Source organism: Phoenix dactylifera, chromosome 6, assembly GCF_051530095.1.
Source record: "Phoenix dactylifera cultivar Ajwa chromosome 6, Ajwa_hap1_PhDact_Kaust_v1.1, whole genome shotgun sequence".
Taxonomy (NCBI): domain Eukaryota; kingdom Viridiplantae; phylum Streptophyta; class Magnoliopsida; order Arecales; family Arecaceae; genus Phoenix; species Phoenix dactylifera.
This window is the reverse complement of record NC_143195.1, coordinates 29932177-29950096: the sequence shown is the minus strand read 5'-3', so window position 1 is coordinate 29950096 and position 17920 is coordinate 29932177. Positions and strand designations below refer to the sequence as shown.

Below are 17920 nucleotides of genomic sequence, written 5' to 3'. Positions count from 1 at the left end.
TCAGAATATAAGAGAAGATAGGCTTGCTCAGATTACGCAAGGAAAGTGCCACAGAAAAAGCAGAACAACCTCAGGAAATAGATTTAAGTGCAAACATCCGAGTCATCGGCAGAAACCAAGAAAATAATAATACGGCTGTTCGGTACAAGTAATCCATCCAGTGATCCAAATCGTCGATATGGGAGTCTCATGAGGGGCCAAGGAGCCGAGAATGATCGACCAATGCTTCTAGTCATTTGACTTCCCGTATTCCTTTCTTATCCCTTGAGAATCACAAGAATTCGGTATTACAAATGAGATAATGGTACAAATACAAAATCTAGGGACAGCTATCATTTATACAAAATTACAGCTTCTCGTCTGCAGAGTTCCTGGAACCCCGCCCCAAAACTGGCTTTCAAAAACCGCCCCACGGCTTAAATCAGCCAGAATCCCACTCTGGCAACAAAGGCAGCAACAAACATTGATCACTTCCAGCCAAATGGAATGACAGCTTTTGCATCACTGCTGTGCGATATATCCAGCTCCGAGATTCAATCAAGAACTAAAGAAGCAAGATCTGGATATTCGGATACCACCATGGCATCTGCAATCTTAAGAGCCATGACAGACTTGTATGCAGCCAATTCAGCATTTGCCATCAGCATTTGAGCCCTAATACGGAGTTGGATGGCCGATTCCATAGCTCTATCAGCCGCATTCTCTGCTTCTTGGACCCTCCTCCGTGAAGCCTCCTCTTTACCTCCAGCTACACATGGAAATAGTGAAAAATCAACACAAACCCACAGGATTCAAGTAGTTCAAATTACACAACTTCCTAGGGATCACCCAAACTCATTAGAAGAGGAGAAACAAATAACAAAGCCACATAATATCAGATGGATCAGGAAACCATCCAAATCTTTCACCTAGTAAAAGAACTGCCTATCATCATGAAACACCATGCACAAGGCAGAGTATAACTGGCAATAAAAACTTACTCGACCACCTACAAAGATCGAGCAAGGGCCAGAGAAAATACTAGACCGCCTGCAAGATCGAGCAAGAGCCGGAGAAAATATGACATCCAAGTTCTCATCTAGATGTTGTGTAACCTACAAACATGTATTCTCAGGGTATCTTGGACAACAGAACCCATGACTGTTGTGTAACCTACAAACATGTATTCTCAGGATATCTTGGGCAACAGAATCCATGACAATGTGGTTCAACACTACTTGGCACCCAAGCAAAAATTGTTTGCTATTTATCATTACGACATTTTGCCGAACCCTCTTTATCTGGTCAATCAGTTACTAGGTAAAAGGTCTTTGCAACTGACATTTTGGCAGGAGGATTAGTCAACTGATTTACTGAGTCCAGAGCCATAAAAGAAGATCCCTGCCTTTATGGATTAAGCAAAAGTTATAGTATTCCATAAGGTTCTGTCCCTGGACTACAAAGTTCACAAACCTCTTAATATCCTAACAAGCTCAAAGATACTGTTAAAGATTCAAAAACATGGAACCAAAAGTTAAAAACATGGTTCATGGGCCTGTTAATTTCCTAACAAGTTCAAAAAAACTGTTGAGAGATTCAAATATGGATAGGTTGAGCGCCCATGAATAATACTCCTTTTGCATAGTGAAGTTACAAGAGAGAATCACTAGTAACACAGTATAGGCATTAAGAGCACAGATCGCATGGGTTGAAGTAATATTGTATAGCTAATGTTGTACAGATTTGACGTGGGCATTTACAACACATTTCATGACACAAGTTTTTCTGCTAGTGATGATTTTTTCATATGTGCAAATGCACACATTAATTTTAATTCTTCTTTGATAAAACCATGTTCACCTGATAATGTAAAATTCTCATAAAAGCAGTAAATCTGAAGAGACACTTATATTTGCATCAATTCTATATATTTCTAAGTGAATGATGGAAAGAATGGCTAGTTTATTTTCTAAAAATCCAGAAAAAGCAATTCCCAGCAGTGACATCATGTGCAGTAGAGAGTAATAACTGGCATGAAAACTTGCTCGACCACCTGCTAAACCGAGCAAGAGCCAGAGAAATATGACATCCAAGGTTTCATCTAGATCTTGTGTAACCTACAAACACATATTCTCAGGATATGTTGGACAACAGAACCCATGACAATGTCGTTCGACACTTCTTGGCACCCAAGCAAAAATGTGTGCTATTTAACAGCACGACATTTTGCTGTACCCTCCTTATCTGGTCGATCAGTTTAGGTAAAAGGTCTTTGAGTAAGATTTGGGCAGGAGGATTAGTCAACTGATTTACGGAGCCTAGAGCCATAAAATAAGATCAAGACTCCAGGCCTGCCTTAACGAATTAAACAAAAGTTTAACCATCCCATAAGGTTTTGTCCCTGGACTACGAAGTTCACAAGCCTGTTAACATCCTAATAAGCTCAAAGATACTGTTGGAGATTCGAAAACATGGAAGCAAAAGTTAACAATATAGTTCACGAGCCTGTTAATTTCCTAACAAGTTCAAAGAAACAGTTGAGAGATTCAAATATGGATAGGTCGAGTGCCAACGAATAACTCCTTTTGCATAGTAAAGTTGCAAGAAAGAATCACTAGTAATGCAGTCTAGACATTTAGAGCACGGATCGCATGGTTCGAAGTATTATTCTAAAGCTAATATTGTACAGATTCGTGGACATTTACAACGCATTTCATGATACAAGCTTTTCTGCAAGTGATGATTTTTTCAGATATGCACTTCTATTTGCATTGATTCTATATATTTCTAAGTGAACTCTGGAAAAAATAGCTAGTTCATTTTAAAAAATCAAGAAAAAGGAATTCCCAGCAGTGACATATGTCGGATGAGTTAAGCCAGGTCAGCCTGCGATCCCCCCCACCCCCACCCCCCTTTTCATTTTCTTTTGACACTCGAGAAAATACCATATAGGGCCAATATCCAACACCTAGGAGACCACCATCAATGTCAAGCTTAATTCCATCACAAACCTCTTCCGATAAGCCTTCAAGACAACCCCAGAAAGAAAACCAACAAACTTTGAACATTAGATCACATATAAACCTTGAAGAGTCTTAAATTATATATAGCACAAATATTATTAATTTCTAGTGCTGACCAATATTGGAAAAATGACTAAATTTCTCTCTCCTGGTGCCTAGTCCATACTTATGGTAGTAATGGACTCCAGGAAAGCCATTCATTTGGAGAAAAAAATGGTTCTCAGAATAGACTAGCCAACACATAGTCCCCGGGCTTGAACAGGTCAATTAAAGCATGAGGGAAAAAGAAGATTGGAAAGAGCTCAAATGCAATGAAAGTTTAAATCAAACAAGGAAAACACCTCACTAATGACATCGCAAAACATACCTTCCAAGAAGAATTCTGGCTTCCCTCTTCCAGACTGGCTATGTTGCCTCTTAAAAGATCTTTTTTTCCGAAACAATGGTCTCTGCATAAATTGTGCTCTCCTTGGGGTTGGGATGTCATACTGTGACAGTATCAAGAACACAATTACGTGATAATACAAAGTTATGTACCAAACTACCACATGCAAAAGGAACAAACCTCCAATAAATTACCTGTGAAAAAATGAACATCAAGAACGAAAATAAGAAGAATATGTTCTAAGTCATATTCATTAGTACCTATCAATAACCCCTACATTAATAAAAATTTAAGAGACTAAAGTAAGAAGACCCAGCTATAATTAGTTTGAACAATCAATATGATAGAAATTGCAATCTATTGCACACTAAATAGATGTCAAATATGGATACATTCTGTCTTTCTGACAATTGCAAGATTTTATGGAGGCCTGTAATATAAAATTTAGGTAAGCACAGTTTTATAACAATGTAGTGTTCCCAATACTCTATAAAGAGTCATGTCCCTCAATCCACCTAGGAACAAAATAAAATATCAATGCATCTAAACAACTTACATAAGCACTTCAATCCAAAGTACTAGTATGTCTAAAGATGAACACAAAATAAGCCACACAAGTCATTTTGAAAGATAAAACAACCAGTAAGCACAGGTACTAAAAGGTCTTAAGAGGCTAGGTGCATTGATGTATGACATATTTTAACTTATGTTACTGGTTGACACAGATAGCTTCGGCACGTAGAGAGGCACAAGGCTAGGTGCATTGCTGTATGTCCTAAGGCACCCGGTGCATTGATGTATGACAAATTTTAACTTATGTTGCTAGTTGACCGAGATAACCCAGATAAATTTCACCTTTCTCATTAACAAACTCCATTACTTTCATAATTCTCACATAAGCACTCATCAGTGTTTTATTTATGTATTCCATAGTTTTTTGATAAATGGTTAAAAGCATTTTTATCTTCCACCATTCAAAAAGCCCAACTATTCATTGATGCATAAATATAGTATGAAGAAAAAATCCTTATGAGGATGGAATGCATGATAAAAGTGATGAATAATCTCTTGATGTTCTTGCATGATCCTTCCACAGAAATTCAAAGAGCAAATAAATTAAACTATAAAAGAAAAACATAGTGGCATTGAAACAACTACAATGGAGCATAGTATTTAGAAAATATTCCAAATATTGCCACTACCATAAAACTCCTATAACATGTCAATATTTCTTTTGTGTGAAAATTTTCAATACATCAAAACTACCCTCCTCGCTTTCTTGACAAACTTTCATGTGCCCCAAATGCACGACTCTAACAACAACAAAGAGGCTTCAAGCCCACTTACCGCTTCCATTCCTCCTCCCCTCCCTCAATCCCCATCCCCTTCTCTCTATCTGCCCTGTCGGCCCCTTCCCATCCAATGAACAGCCGCGCATCTATCAACACCAGCACCCACACAAGTCAAGAGCCCACTATCAAGCAACATCGCAAGCAGGCAGCCTTTGCCTAGCCTACCCGTCCCCTCCCCCCACAAACACAAACAAAAAACCCTTTTTCTTTGCATGTAACCCTCTGAAAATCCCTTGATAGGCACCACCGGTACATATCCTCGTACCTCACTCCAACTCCATAAATGTGACCATCTTATTTTCTCATCACTATAATTAGTGAAAAGAGGCTTTAGTTTGTATGTGTGCTTTAGTCTCTACGTGTATTTAAACGGGGCTTTATTTTCTGTCTGTCTTCACATTTGATGTGTAATATTCCAACTCTCAACTGAAGGGGTATAAACCTTTTCCTTTCTCGATAATTGCTTTAAAATGGCGTATTAATGAATCATTGACTTTGCCGTGCTACGCTTTCCAGTCCTCAGTAAAAAGACTAACTGCTTAATTTTTCATATTTTAGGGGCTTTGATAAGCCATAGATAATGACTTGTGCTAAGACAAGAAACAACATCATGGCAACACTACAAGCTTAAATAGTTTCCAAGGCAGTTGCATGGGCAAGCAGCAACTAGACCTCATGGTCACAGTAGTCAGCTAACTCGGGATCCAAATCATTTTCTTGATGGTAAGAAGCTGGTATACGCGCATATCCGGGAATTTATGCATGCAACATTTTGGTTGCACATGCATTTCTATATCTACATGTTATAGCGACAAGGACATTGAACTGTCTTCTATTTTTGCAATATGTATGTACATAAAGATAGCAATACAAGTTATGACCATTGTTTCAAATCTGGTGGAACATCCTGCAAGATACTGGGCAAAGTACTGTCCCAAGTGTTGGAACGGGGACGTCCCGCTATCGGCCCAGCATCCCAAATGACACATCCATGTCCAGTTTCAAGGAAAAACCAAGACCGCCCCATCCCACAGGATTTAGGACCTTGGTTATGATCGCCATTCAGTACTGTTAAAAAGAAGCTTTGTTCTCTTTGCTATCTAACAAGTCAAAGCTGTCATTGCTTATATTTTTCTTCAAGGAAGAAACCAAGCAATACCATGATAATGGACATGTGACTATAGCTTGAGCGAATAAACTAACATATATAATAGTGAAGTCCTTCACAGATGTAGAAGGTTGATGTTGCATAAGCCTTCTTTAAGACTTGATGACTAGCATGTATTACCTATCCTTTGGTGCAGCAAATCAACTTTAAATAACTAATCTTAGTTGATGATAGAAGAGTTTTGCTTTCAAATTCAAATGACAGTATGCTTTGACACGACTGATTCTTCAAAGTTCATGTGCCACACTAAACATGATGCAATTAATCAACTTTCAGAATTCATGATTTTTTTAAGCTATTGAATTTGCTCTCGTTACCAATAAATGCATATTTTTTAATAGTAAACAATAGCATCATGTCTCAAAACTATCTAACAGTAGACAGAGATAATAATGAATCGCATATGTAAAAATAGGTGAAAAACGATTGGATACCAACACAACAAATTCCATATCATTAGTGTTGGAGACCAAAGCATTGTGGATATGCAAGAGAAGAACTGAAGCATAATAGTTACCTGAAAGGCCCTAACCAGAGCTGCGCGTTTCTGGTTCCTCTTTTCTACCCAATAAACATACACAGCAGCCAGCATATCCCTGTTTCCCAAATCTTGACAAAGATCCAATGCCCTCTCTTTATCATAAATGCCATTGGGATTGTTATAAGCATCCTTTTCCAAGACAGATATTATTTTCTCAAAAGTTTCATATGAAATGTGACTAAAACCACTATTATCCACATCAGAAGAGCTAGTGTTTAGCTGCTCGAGCCACTTCTCATCCCCCGAGTCCATATCATATATGGCAACATTGCTTCTTAAAGCTCGCCCAACTTCATCATCCAACACCCTAATGTAACCATCAGGGCGCACAAAAGAAGCTGTGGCACTGTCCTCATAATCAACTTCACAAACCACTGGCACTGGTATTGCCCTTATAAAGACATCCTGTGAGTTCTGTGAATTACGTTCACGACATTCCATATGCAATTCCTTAAACACAAGCCAATCCCACCTGTCACAAAACTCAAGCTTCCAACCATCCTCTCCACTCCACATATAGGCATGAGTAAAACGGTTGACGACACAGGGCCTCACCTCCTGAGGTTTATGCAGGTACCTTGTCATGCCCCTTACCTTCACTGCTATGCACCAGTCTTGAGAATGTGAGAATTCCAACATAACATCAGCCCCTTCTTCCCTCCAGCACCTATCAGAAATAGTAACCAAGATATTTGCACTGCAATGTGCTGAGTCTATTTTTTGCTTCAACTCAACCAAAGCCGACTTAAGCTCGACGGGGCTCTTTGTAGATGACTTTCTGTGCTTTTCCTGAGATCCAAGAGGAGTCCAAGCATCACTATCATCTCTAGCACTTAAAAAATCACTTACACAATATTCAATTGTTTTCACATGGACAGGCTCCACAAAGGAGTCCCTTAGGGAAAGTATTCTGGATTCTGGAAAAACTCCAACATTGTTTGGATTAGATCGCAATGAACCAGGATGTGAATTCATTAGGACAGGATGGCGACTTCTGGAATGCCTAGAGGAGCTCCTCTTTCTCTGATGTTTACGTAGCCTTGAACCATGCAAAATTACAGCACTTCGTCCAACTGGTCTAGGGCCTTCCAATGCACTATGTGATTCATTCCTCTTCACAGCAGGAACTACAGAAACTGGGATTTCCGTTCCTGAATAAACTGTATCCCAAGTAATATGAGAATCATATTCTTCAAATCGCACATTCACAGGAAAACTTGCGTGCAAACCCATTACGTATCTTGCAAGAACTCTCGGCAAGTATTGAGAACCAAGAACCATACTAACATGCAAACTCTTGAAGAAGAATGGAATGGCAGAGAAATTAAGCGAGAACAAAGGTATAAACTGTCTGGCACCATACGTCTTGAAAAGTCCACAAGCAGGTAAAGCAGTGCTGAAGAAAACATTCTGAACAGAAAACATGAATAAACATTCAAAACCTAAAAATATAACAGAAACAATGAAAAGGGCAGCAAAAACAGAAAGCTTACATTGTTGCAGTGCCGAACTGGTAAGAAATGGACGCCATTTAGAGAGAAAGCACTGGCTATCGATTCAGATAGAAGAAAAGCAGCAAATTGCCAGATTCTCACTCTAGCCCTCTTCATCCCGCTAATTACAGAGATAAGGAAACGAGAAAACCGATGTGAACTACTGCTACAGGAGGAATCTATGAGCACGGCGAGCACCATAGAACCACTCACGCCAGTCCAGATATCATCCTCTAAAATGCCCACCTTTTCAGCAAAATGCCTTGCAGACTCTGTTATCCTAATTTCCTTCTCCCCTCTACCTGTTCGTCTTGAGAAATCTTCTTGCTTCCTATCTATTTTCCCTGTCTCTCCTGAGACTTCCTGAACTAAAGGTTCCACCTTGGGCTTTTTCCTGCGCTGTTTCCGCACAAAAACGATTCCATACTTCCGATCCTTCTCGCAGCCCCTGTCCCCTATTCCAGAAAGCGAAGACACCGCATCGTCTGACCGAGGCCTCCGCCGCTTCCGGCTGTAAACTATCCCAAACTTTTCCCCATCGGGAGAATCCACAAAGCTCCTTCGACTGACAGATTCATCCGCCCCACCGGCGTTGGATTCCGGCGCCACGGGCTCGCGCCACTCATCCCCGGCCCCCAGATCCACCTTCTTCCCTCCCCCCTTCCACCACCGTAGATCCGCCGTGCCGCCACCGCCTCCGAGAACCCGCAGCCACTCGACCCCGTCGCCGTTTCCACCGTCCGCCTTCTTTCCCGGAGCCTGCTCCGACACCGCGAGGCGCTTCCCGGAGCGGAGAACCCTCGCCTCGGGTTCCCCGTCGCCACCGCCGCCAGCCTTGGCCGCAGCCTTGAGGACGAACACCCTGGTCGACCGCCGCGTCCCGACCGACGGCATCGACGCCGGCGGCGCCCGGAAGGGGAAGATCCTCGACCCAATCTCCGCTGCCCCCTCCGCCTCCCTCGCCGGCTCCCCGAGCTTCCGTACGATCTTCCGGTTCTCAGATCTCGCATGCCGTCTCATCACTCGTCGGCGTCCTCATCGGCTTCCGGCGCCCACCCATCGCGGGATCCCATCACCGCCCCCTCGACGACGCCCACGGTGACCGGATCCCAACCGACGATCCGATGAAATGCCCTATGTTCTTCTCTCTTTCGCCCCTTTCCGGAAATTTGCCTCTTTCTTTATTTGTTACCTCCTCTTGCACTATCTCAAATTCTTGGCCGTTATGGCGTTTCACGAATTCGGCGTTGTAGCAACGAAGAGTCGAAGGAGAGAGAAGAAATGGGAGAGAGAGATAAAGAGAGAGAAAAGATAGAGGCGGCAGCACGAACGATCTAGGGTTTGTTTTTCTTTTTCCTTTTTCTTTTAAAAAAAGAGGGGGGGAGAGAGTGGAAGCGGTAACCTTTCACCGCCTTGTGCGGACCGTGCGATGGAGATCTGACCGAGGATATACGCCCGCGCGAAGGGACGCATCGAACGGTAACGAAATGCGCGGAGAAGAAATGCGTGGTAGCCTTTCCGCCCGTCGAGGGATTTTAAACGGGTAGCGGGATTTTTCGGTCCGAGAACTTAACGGGGAAGTATGCGTTCTGCTGCGATCTAATGTCCGTCGAGAAATTTCTATACCTCCTACGTGGCAGAAACTAAGAATTTCAAGGAATTTCTCAGTGTTTCCCAGAAATTTCGATTATTGACGAACGGTCGAACGGTAGTGGAAGCCGAGGCGACAGCGGGAGGACGGCGACGCACGACAAAAAAAGTCAATCGATCGGGCGATGTGATAAGGGCAGCGGACAGCCAATTTGGGGTTATCGCGCCATAGAGGTTACGCCGTGGGCCCATCCCCGGTGGGCCTCCCATGAGCGGTCCTTTTGGGCATCAGATAGCTTTAGACGTTGGACGGCCAGCCCTCTCTCGGGCCAAGTGCCTTACAGTCGGTGAGGCCCAAACCGTCTCGAATTATTTAAAGCTGCTTTGGATTATTAAACAAAGCACAAATTGAGATGTTTGTTCTGACAAATTTGCGCATGACATACAACTAATTAGTTTACTGAAATTTGAAATAACATGAACTAAATAGTACATAAAATTGGAGCCACACGTACTTTAAATAATTCCATTCAAAATCCAAATAAGGATCCTCTGCTGGATAGAACTTCATTCAAAATTTCAGAATGAATTCAGGTGCTCTCTCTCTCTCTTTCTTTCTCAATGTACACCATGCAACTCCTCTTCTCCCTACCCAACTTCTTTTATAAAATTTGTTGTTTTTCCTTTTTAAACTTCGTATGCATTGCATGTTCATCTGGATTGGTTTCTAAGGAGCATTATTCATTTAAATTTTGTTTTAGTAATTTTTTCGATTTGCAAGTGTATACTGCAGTTTGATGTTATGCTATAACAAGAGTACGAATATATTTTTCTAAGAAAACTTATCAACTGTTCTGTTTAGATGCCTGCATAATTCTAACAATTGTTGTTCTAGATGCCTGTGTAACAATTGCTGTCATGTCTTATGCTAATTGTTATTTGCTGAATACAAAATACATGATCAAAAGGTGATGGACTTGGGAAAAGTAGTGCATGAGATATAGGCTTGCACATAAAATTTTAAGTGGGTATTGTCATTGAATAAGCATCCCATTATGAGCCTTTCTTAAAAGTGCATCTTTGATATGCTTTGTCTGAGCAAAGCAAGAGACTAGAATCTCATATCTGGATTAGTAATAAAGTGTTTTCACATGAATATGAATATGGTGGGTTACCTAATCTTTCATCTTGGATGGGAAAAATAAAAAAAGTAATGAGTGTTTCATGTCTCATCAAAGGTTCACATACACATACAGTGATTGTTTTCAAGATGCAACTGGGGTGGTGTAGTGCAGGTGTGACAAGTTGACACAACATTTTCAGGTTTGGTTTGGATCTATTGGTTGATTTGCTACGGCTCCTCTATCTTCCCTCAAGATTTAAAGGAGTAAAATCCACATACCTACAAGTATATAACCACACTTGCATATATAATAATTAATTCATGGATATATCATACAGGTCTAGAAAATTTTTGGTAACTTCCAACTTCTATGATCTACTGCATCAAACCACATAACCACTGTTAAGATCTAACAAAATTTGATGGGCTAAAATTGGTTACTCTCAAGTCTAGGTTAATTACAAAAAAATCTTCACCTAAATTACTATGACAAGTCTGGGACACATGGAGCGTAAGGCTATGTTAAGTAATTTTCAGGTTTAATTACATGACTAGAGTCCAAGTATTGCATGTGACAAGATGAATGGGTGGCTATGATTTTTCATCTAATTAGAGATTTTTCCTTTTTTATTTATGTAATTTGATAAAATATTCTTGCAGTTTGGAAGGTGCAGTTTTTTCTCTCCCTTGGACTACAAACTGAACTAAATAAGCTATAGTTAATAGGAGATGTTGCATAAATAAACTATGTAGTGAAAGAGATTTCAGAGTCTTGAAGCCTCAGTGGCATGGGAAAAGTTCAGTTAAGCATTATAGAGGATAAATACTATCATCGAAATAGCTATAGAGTATGTATGTAACTTACATAAATCTCTTAATTTAGCCGACTTTCTTTGTTTTGTTACCAACATCAGTAGTGTTAAAATGCTGAAAATAATAATCTGTTGGGGATCGATAGACAGAGTTGCTGCTAGCCTTCAGGCAAAAACTTTAAGCCAAGAGAGCCTCCTTAGGCAAAGGCCGGCCGGCTTGAGATATTGTCAATATTTAAAGGCCATGTTTGTTTTGTAAAGCTTATTCTGGTAAAATATTGAGCCATTATTGAGCACACCCATGCCACTGGTTCTGGACCTTCTGCATAGCCTTTACTATAAATGAAAGAGACATAGCTAGATGGCACATGTTGTACTTGATACAACAATTTGTTTGTGATATGTTATACGTGACATGCGTTGTATAGGGTTACTTACAAATAAAAATCCCAGAGCTTATCAAACGATAGAAAACCCTTGAAGGATGAAAATATGACATACAACACAATTATATGTGTGCGTGTGTGTGTATGTGTGTGTGTGTGTGGGTATGGATCAAGTTACACATGATATAACTCTTATAAAGTCATAAATTAGATAATGAGGGTTCTACACCGATAATCCAAGCTATTGGATGTGATCTACTACCTCTAAATTGCTTATATATCAAAGATCATATAATTTAGAGGCCTCTAATCTATGCACCGAGTGGTTAAAAAATATGTATTGTTTCATGCTATTTAAACTATTCAATTTTTTATCACTTGATACATAGGCTAAAGATCTCCAAATCTTTTTTATGTCTAAGTAGTTCAAAGATAATATATGTACGTGTGTGTGCGTATCTATATATATGTATGTATGTATGTATGTATGTATGTATATGTATGTATATATGTATGTGTATGGATCAAGTTCAAGTTATACCTGGTGTAATTCTTATAGAGTTACACCTTTTCTGAATTGGATGATAGGGGTCCCACATCGATGATCCAAGCCATTAATATGATCTACTATCTCAAAACTACTAGAAGACTTGAATTGATACCATCATGTTATAGATCCTCCATTTCAAAGGGAAACAAAGTTTCACTAATTTCGAAGTTTACCTTTTCATGGAGATAGACCTATAGAAAGAACTAGTATAAATTTCAATACAAAAGATCCACAATTGATGAACTAGGTTAGATTTTCCATTTTTTAAGGGTATGAAATAATTTAGAATTGCAAAAATCAACAGCTTCTTTCTGATCAGCGGTATTTTTCTTTTATTATCTCAGTGTAGTTGAGCGATTCATACTTTTCATTATTTTCTTTAATCCATATTTAAATCCTTTATTTTCTTAAATCCATATTTAGCATATCATCCATACTTTTTTTGTGCAAGATCTATTTCATCTCCATATGCACTGTTTATCAGGAATTGGTTGCACAAGGCAATGATAAATTCATTTAGCTAATCAAGATAATAATAAACTCAATCTACCAGGTCAGTTTGTTTGAGGCTTACATAAAAATAAAAAATAAAAAACTTGATCTGAAAAAAAATAATCCTCCGACTTTTGTTAGAGCAACATGAGCTTATATAATTACATCAGACACAAAAAAACACTGGGCAGTATATATGCAATTTTCAAGCTGAATTTGCATTAAGAGGTAAAACAAAAGAAGAAAGTGGCTTACAAAATGTTTGTTTATGTCTCATATCGTGATATACTTCAGAATAGATGAACGGACATTCTCCACAAAAGCTGCAGCTTCTTTCTGCAGAATAAGCCATACAACATACCAATGAGTAACCAAACACCTCTGTTGATTGACCTATTGAGCTATTCTACAAACCAAGACAAAAAAAACAGAGACACCCAAAAGAAGAAAAGAAAGAAAGAAACAGCCAACCTGATCGTTACATAGTGCCTTGCTAAATGTTATCATCAAGAAGAGCCAATACAGATCTGTTTAGCTCATTCTGTTCAACCATCTCCAGTAACTGCTTATAGAGAAATATTTCACCAGTTACAAGATTCAGATTTAGTTAATGAGAAACTAAAACAATGATTTTTGAAGAGTGGGGAAGTAATGTATTAATCATACAGTTGCCTCCCAATCTTTTGATTGCAATATTTTCATAAGCCTTTGTTTTGCTAATAGAAGGTCAGTCTCTGACTCTCTGTCTTATCATATATGCTTCTGCAGTAAGGATTAAGACAGAACTGGTGTTGTTTGGAGAAGAGAGCAGACCAACCCCTGATGCAAGGGACTTTTGGGGTGTCAACAGGCCTGTTCTCTCTAGCAAAACTTTCTGCATTGCTTCCAGCTCAATCAATCTATCCTCCATCTCCTGCAAAACACATTATAAAAGTCAGTCATACTTATATCCAACTACCAGTGAAGTAATCAGAAATTGCTTATTTCAATGAAAGACCATAGTTCTGGTCACTGCAAATCAAAGTTGCCCAAGTTCAGAGTCGTAGGCGATTGAAGAACTCTTTGTTTAATCTGCACATTTATGTGGTGTTGAATTATCCATGCCTGGTAGCTGCAAAACACTGGTTATAATTTTTATATGAAAGTCAGGTTGTGTTTTATGTATAGCGATTAAAAGGAGTTTTTTTCATACTTCTATTTACATTTTCTTGAATATATCCAAGTTCAAGCAATCAAATAGATGATTGTGCATACAAATAAAGATAACTACAGTAACTGCAAATTATCCTTCCTCGCCATTCAATTCTAGGAAGGATCAGATCACGACTTCATAATAGATTTTGGTTTGAACATATCAAAGTAAATTCAGGGACTGAAGAGTTCTCTCATAAATAAATAGAATGTTGATCTCCTCCAGATCCACATGCAACCGTAGACCTAGCATTTCTCAAACAGTGGGAAGAAAAGGGCCTTCTAAATGTCGCTCAAGCATATAACAAGTAACTTATGTGGTGAACCAAAAGAATGATCAGGCAATCCAGCCCATAGTGAACTTATCTGTGGAACATGAGACTAATGAAAAGAAGAAGAAAAAGAAGAATTTGGTCGACAATACCAGCAACTTGATCCTTTGACCTAATGTAAGATGAAACAACTTATCCTTCAGCTTAAGTAAAATTCTTCTTAAACAGATGACAAGATTGAACATCTATTTCACTGTCACAACAAAACTTCAAGGACTTTTCAAAAGAAATGGCTCATTTTTTCACTTCTACATTAGTGGCTAGACCTTACAACAGAAATTCATTGAAATTCTTAGTTACAAGACAACCCATAATCAATCTTGTATCAATGGGAAAACTTGTCTAATAAAGAAACACAATAGCCCTGTGTCTTTAAAACAATTCTTCTTCCTCTATGAAAACCTCGACCTTGACCTGGAGCATTTTTTGAATACCAAAGATATGAAATGCACAAAAAGATGAGGCTTAAAATGAGCATGCACAAATTAAATGACAATACTGGCAGTGAAAGACATATCTAGCAGTTAAGTAATATATGATATCTTCTAAAACATCAAACACTATACTTGTACAAATGCAAGTATTACATTAAGATTCATAAGGGTATTGCCTAGTTACACAAGCGTACTAGTTTTTGTTACAAAAATAAGTCCAATAATTTCACCAACAAAGATTTATCTTTTCTTTAAACCCAACCACTTCAACTTAAATGTAGGAAAAGTGGTTTCCAAGAAACAAATTCAAACTTGTCCACCCCTACAATCTAAAATCCTTTAACATAATTCATGCACTCTGTAAATATTGCCACGCCCCGACCAGTTAACACAAGCCAAGCATGTGACAAACAGCCACCTCCTTAGTGTTTTACCCCACAGAATATGCAAGGCCTGCCTTTTTATTCATACATATTTGTGTCATTCCAAACTCGGACAGTGGTAAGAAAAGCAACAAGTAGCTTAGCATGATTATTCAAGAAAGTCTACAATCTCAAGGGATCATAAGAAAACTCATACAAATATCCATTCAATTTATTCAAAGAAAAGCTAATTAGATGTCTTCTAGATCCTAAACCCCTCACTGTTCAGTTCCAAGTCTCGTCTATTCTTCTGCATCTGAAAAAAAAATAGAAGAGAGAGAATGAAACTTACAAGCTTAGTAAGTTATCAAAATCTGTAGTTGGATCAAGCATAACTTATAATTTGTTCAAATATAAACAATTTCACAATATTAAGATGCATTCACCAACATAAATTTCTTTTTTAAAATATGCCCTGCATAATGGTAAATCATAAACTCTCTCTCAACCATTGATAACTATAGCCACGATCAGCCCCATGACAAGGTCCGAAAGAGACTAGCCCCTAAATACAGAACATGTGATTCATCAACGTGTGCCAATAATCAACCCCAACCGGCTAGGCTCAAAAGAGAACTAACTCTGAATCACACAGCCACAATTCACCCCATAATAGGGCAAAGAGACTGGTCCTAAGAACAAAACACGCGAACAATTTGTGTGTGCCAGCGATCAGTCTCGATTGGCTAGGCCCGAAAGGACAAGCTCTGCCAGCGATCAACCCCAATTGACTAGATTCGAAAGAAATTAGTTTTTGACGTGTGGCCAACGATCAGTGCCATTGGCTAGACCTAAATCATAGTCAAACTAGAGAGTTTTGCATAATATCCATAACAATCGTTTTCTCATACATAACGTAAATATACTTGTTTCAACAACATAATAGTAACAACTAGAATTTCATATCTTATTTCCAAAAGCAGAAAATTCATTTTCTTTCAAAAATTCATGCGGAATTAAAATAAGAGTAATCATTTGTTTTAAATATCATGCAATATTAAAACAGGGATATCGTCTCATTTCAAAATCTATAGTTATGAAAATAAATCGATGTTTTCATAACCATGCCAGAACAAGAATTTATGCCGGATCCATAATTTTTAAACTACTATTTTTATGCAGGCATGCATAATTCTTATAATCATAAGTAATTTCCAAAATTTCTAACTTTCAAATTTTTAAATATTTATCTTTTCAATCATTGGTTCAAAACTAAGCAATATGAACCCAATTTTTAAACTACTTGTTCCCCACCACATCCTTGTTAGTTGTTAGTTTTACCACTTTCCCATCTTTACATTCTTTATCTTTTTTTTCCACCCTATTTACTTCCCAACCTTTTGAACCACACAACAGGGAACTTTAAGAATACATTAATCATTACAAGATATCTTAATTTTCTTGTAAGGCACTGTTTAACTGTATAACTAAATGAAAGCCATCATGTAAAAAGGAAATCAGGAGATTTGTGCTGATATTGAATTCAAACAAAATCACATAACATTCAATCGAAACAAGAAAACCAGTAATGATGATCCACAGATCATTAGATAGCTTACCTAGTTGGTATTATCTCATTCACCTGTATATGACCAAGCACGAAACAATATTACCATGACAGAATATTCTGATTCTCAGCCCTATGTATAAGAGAGCTACTGGCTTTTTGGCCAATCATATGTCTTGTCACAGCAATCTCACACAAATTATTAACATAACAATACCAGCCGATTAAATTCCTTATTCTCCTTCCACTACAATCTCTACTAACAGTGTCAGTTCGCATCAATTCATCGCATTGCCCTGACGCTCTGAACGGTGATAGAGAGAATGATTCCTAGGCAGCTTACCAAGGCCTCAGCCTCGCGATCTCGAACTCAAGCTCCCGAGCTCGGTGTCCGGAAAATACTCCACCAGCCCTTCGTTCGTCTCCGGCACCAGCCTCGCCTGTTGAAAGATGTGGATTAGCAAAGGTCAAAGAAAGGGGAAAGATTGTGTGCAGGGAAGATAGGTGAGGAAATGGGTGAGAAAGACCTCGCGAAGAGCCCGGCGGCGCCCTTCTCCTCCCGGGCGTCGGCGTCCTCCTCGAGGCGCCGCTTAACTCCAGCCGCGCTATGTGGCCCCCGAGGCGGGACCAGCATTCCTTCGAAATCCTGGAAACAAGAACGAGCGGAACCATGAAGCAGTGGCTCGGTGGAGCTCGGGAAAGGGAGGTGGAAGAGAGGAGGATTCGCACTCATCCGATGCGTGAAATTCTTCGGCTTGGGAGCCTCGACGAAACTGTTTTGGAGCTTGTACTGCGGGCGACCAAGCTCGTGGAAGCGACGCCCAGGGCGGCCATTCGCCAACCGCGGAAGGAAGTTTGGGTTTCTTTCTCCCCTGTTCTTTTTTTCGCTAAAAACTCCCTTGTTCTTCTCAACAGGGAGCACCGAGCACTGCACTGGTTCGGAGGGAAGGTCACCAGGCAAGAGTGAGACGGGGAACAGATTGGTTTAGCTTCCGCAGCAGGCTCGGCTGGTTGGTAAGCAGAATATACAACCATTTTAAAATTTTTCTAATGGTTCTTAGACATTTCCCAAATTGATCCCACCGATCATCTCGAGTAACTATAACATCATAATATAAAATTATATTATAATCAAATTAT

At 39.3% G+C, this 17920-nt stretch overlaps 1 protein-coding gene across 4 annotated transcripts; it reads right to left on the bottom strand.

Moving 5' to 3' along the window:
• Positions 1-57: 57 nt before the first annotated feature.
• On the bottom strand, positions 58-17754 carry LOC103702789 (uncharacterized). 4 transcript variants are annotated; one of them, XM_088723605.2, is made up of 10 exons: positions 17510-17748; positions 17308-17426; positions 17124-17220; positions 13561-13807; positions 13366-13456; positions 13150-13230; positions 7942-9910; positions 6425-7858; positions 3370-3490; positions 58-748 (listed from the first exon to the last, which is right to left on the bottom strand). In XM_088723605.2, the coding sequence occupies exons 7-10, from the start codon at positions 8959-8961 to the stop codon at positions 534-536; spliced, it is 2790 nt and encodes a 929-aa protein (XP_088579731.2). In that variant the 5' UTR covers positions 8962-9910; positions 13150-13230; positions 13366-13456; positions 13561-13807; positions 17124-17220; positions 17308-17426; positions 17510-17748; the 3' UTR covers positions 58-533. The 4 variants fall into 4 exon arrangements, 3 of the variants coding, with proteins under 3 accessions (XP_088579731.2, XP_088579730.2, XP_089780134.1); XR_015988013.2 differs by having other exon boundaries at positions 3370-3581; positions 13561-17220; positions 17510-17754; XM_088723604.2 differs by having other exon boundaries at positions 13561-17220.
• Between the last annotated feature and the right edge of the window lie 166 nt (positions 17755-17920).

Excerpts from the sequence above, each read along its gene's own strand:
- LOC103702789 (XM_088723604.2), bottom strand. The coding sequence starts at position 8,961 with ATGAGACGGCATGCGAGATCTGAGAACCGGAAGATCGTACGGAAGCTC. Across the intron at positions 7,859-7,941 it reads CAGTTCGGCACTGCAACAAT|AATGTTTTCTTCAGCACTGC; the intron begins GTAAGCTTTCTG and ends TTTTCTGTTCAG. Across the intron at positions 749-3,369 it reads GCCAGAATTCTTCTTGGAAG|CTGGAGGTAAAGAGGAGGCT; the intron begins GTATGTTTTGCG and ends TTCCATGTGTAG.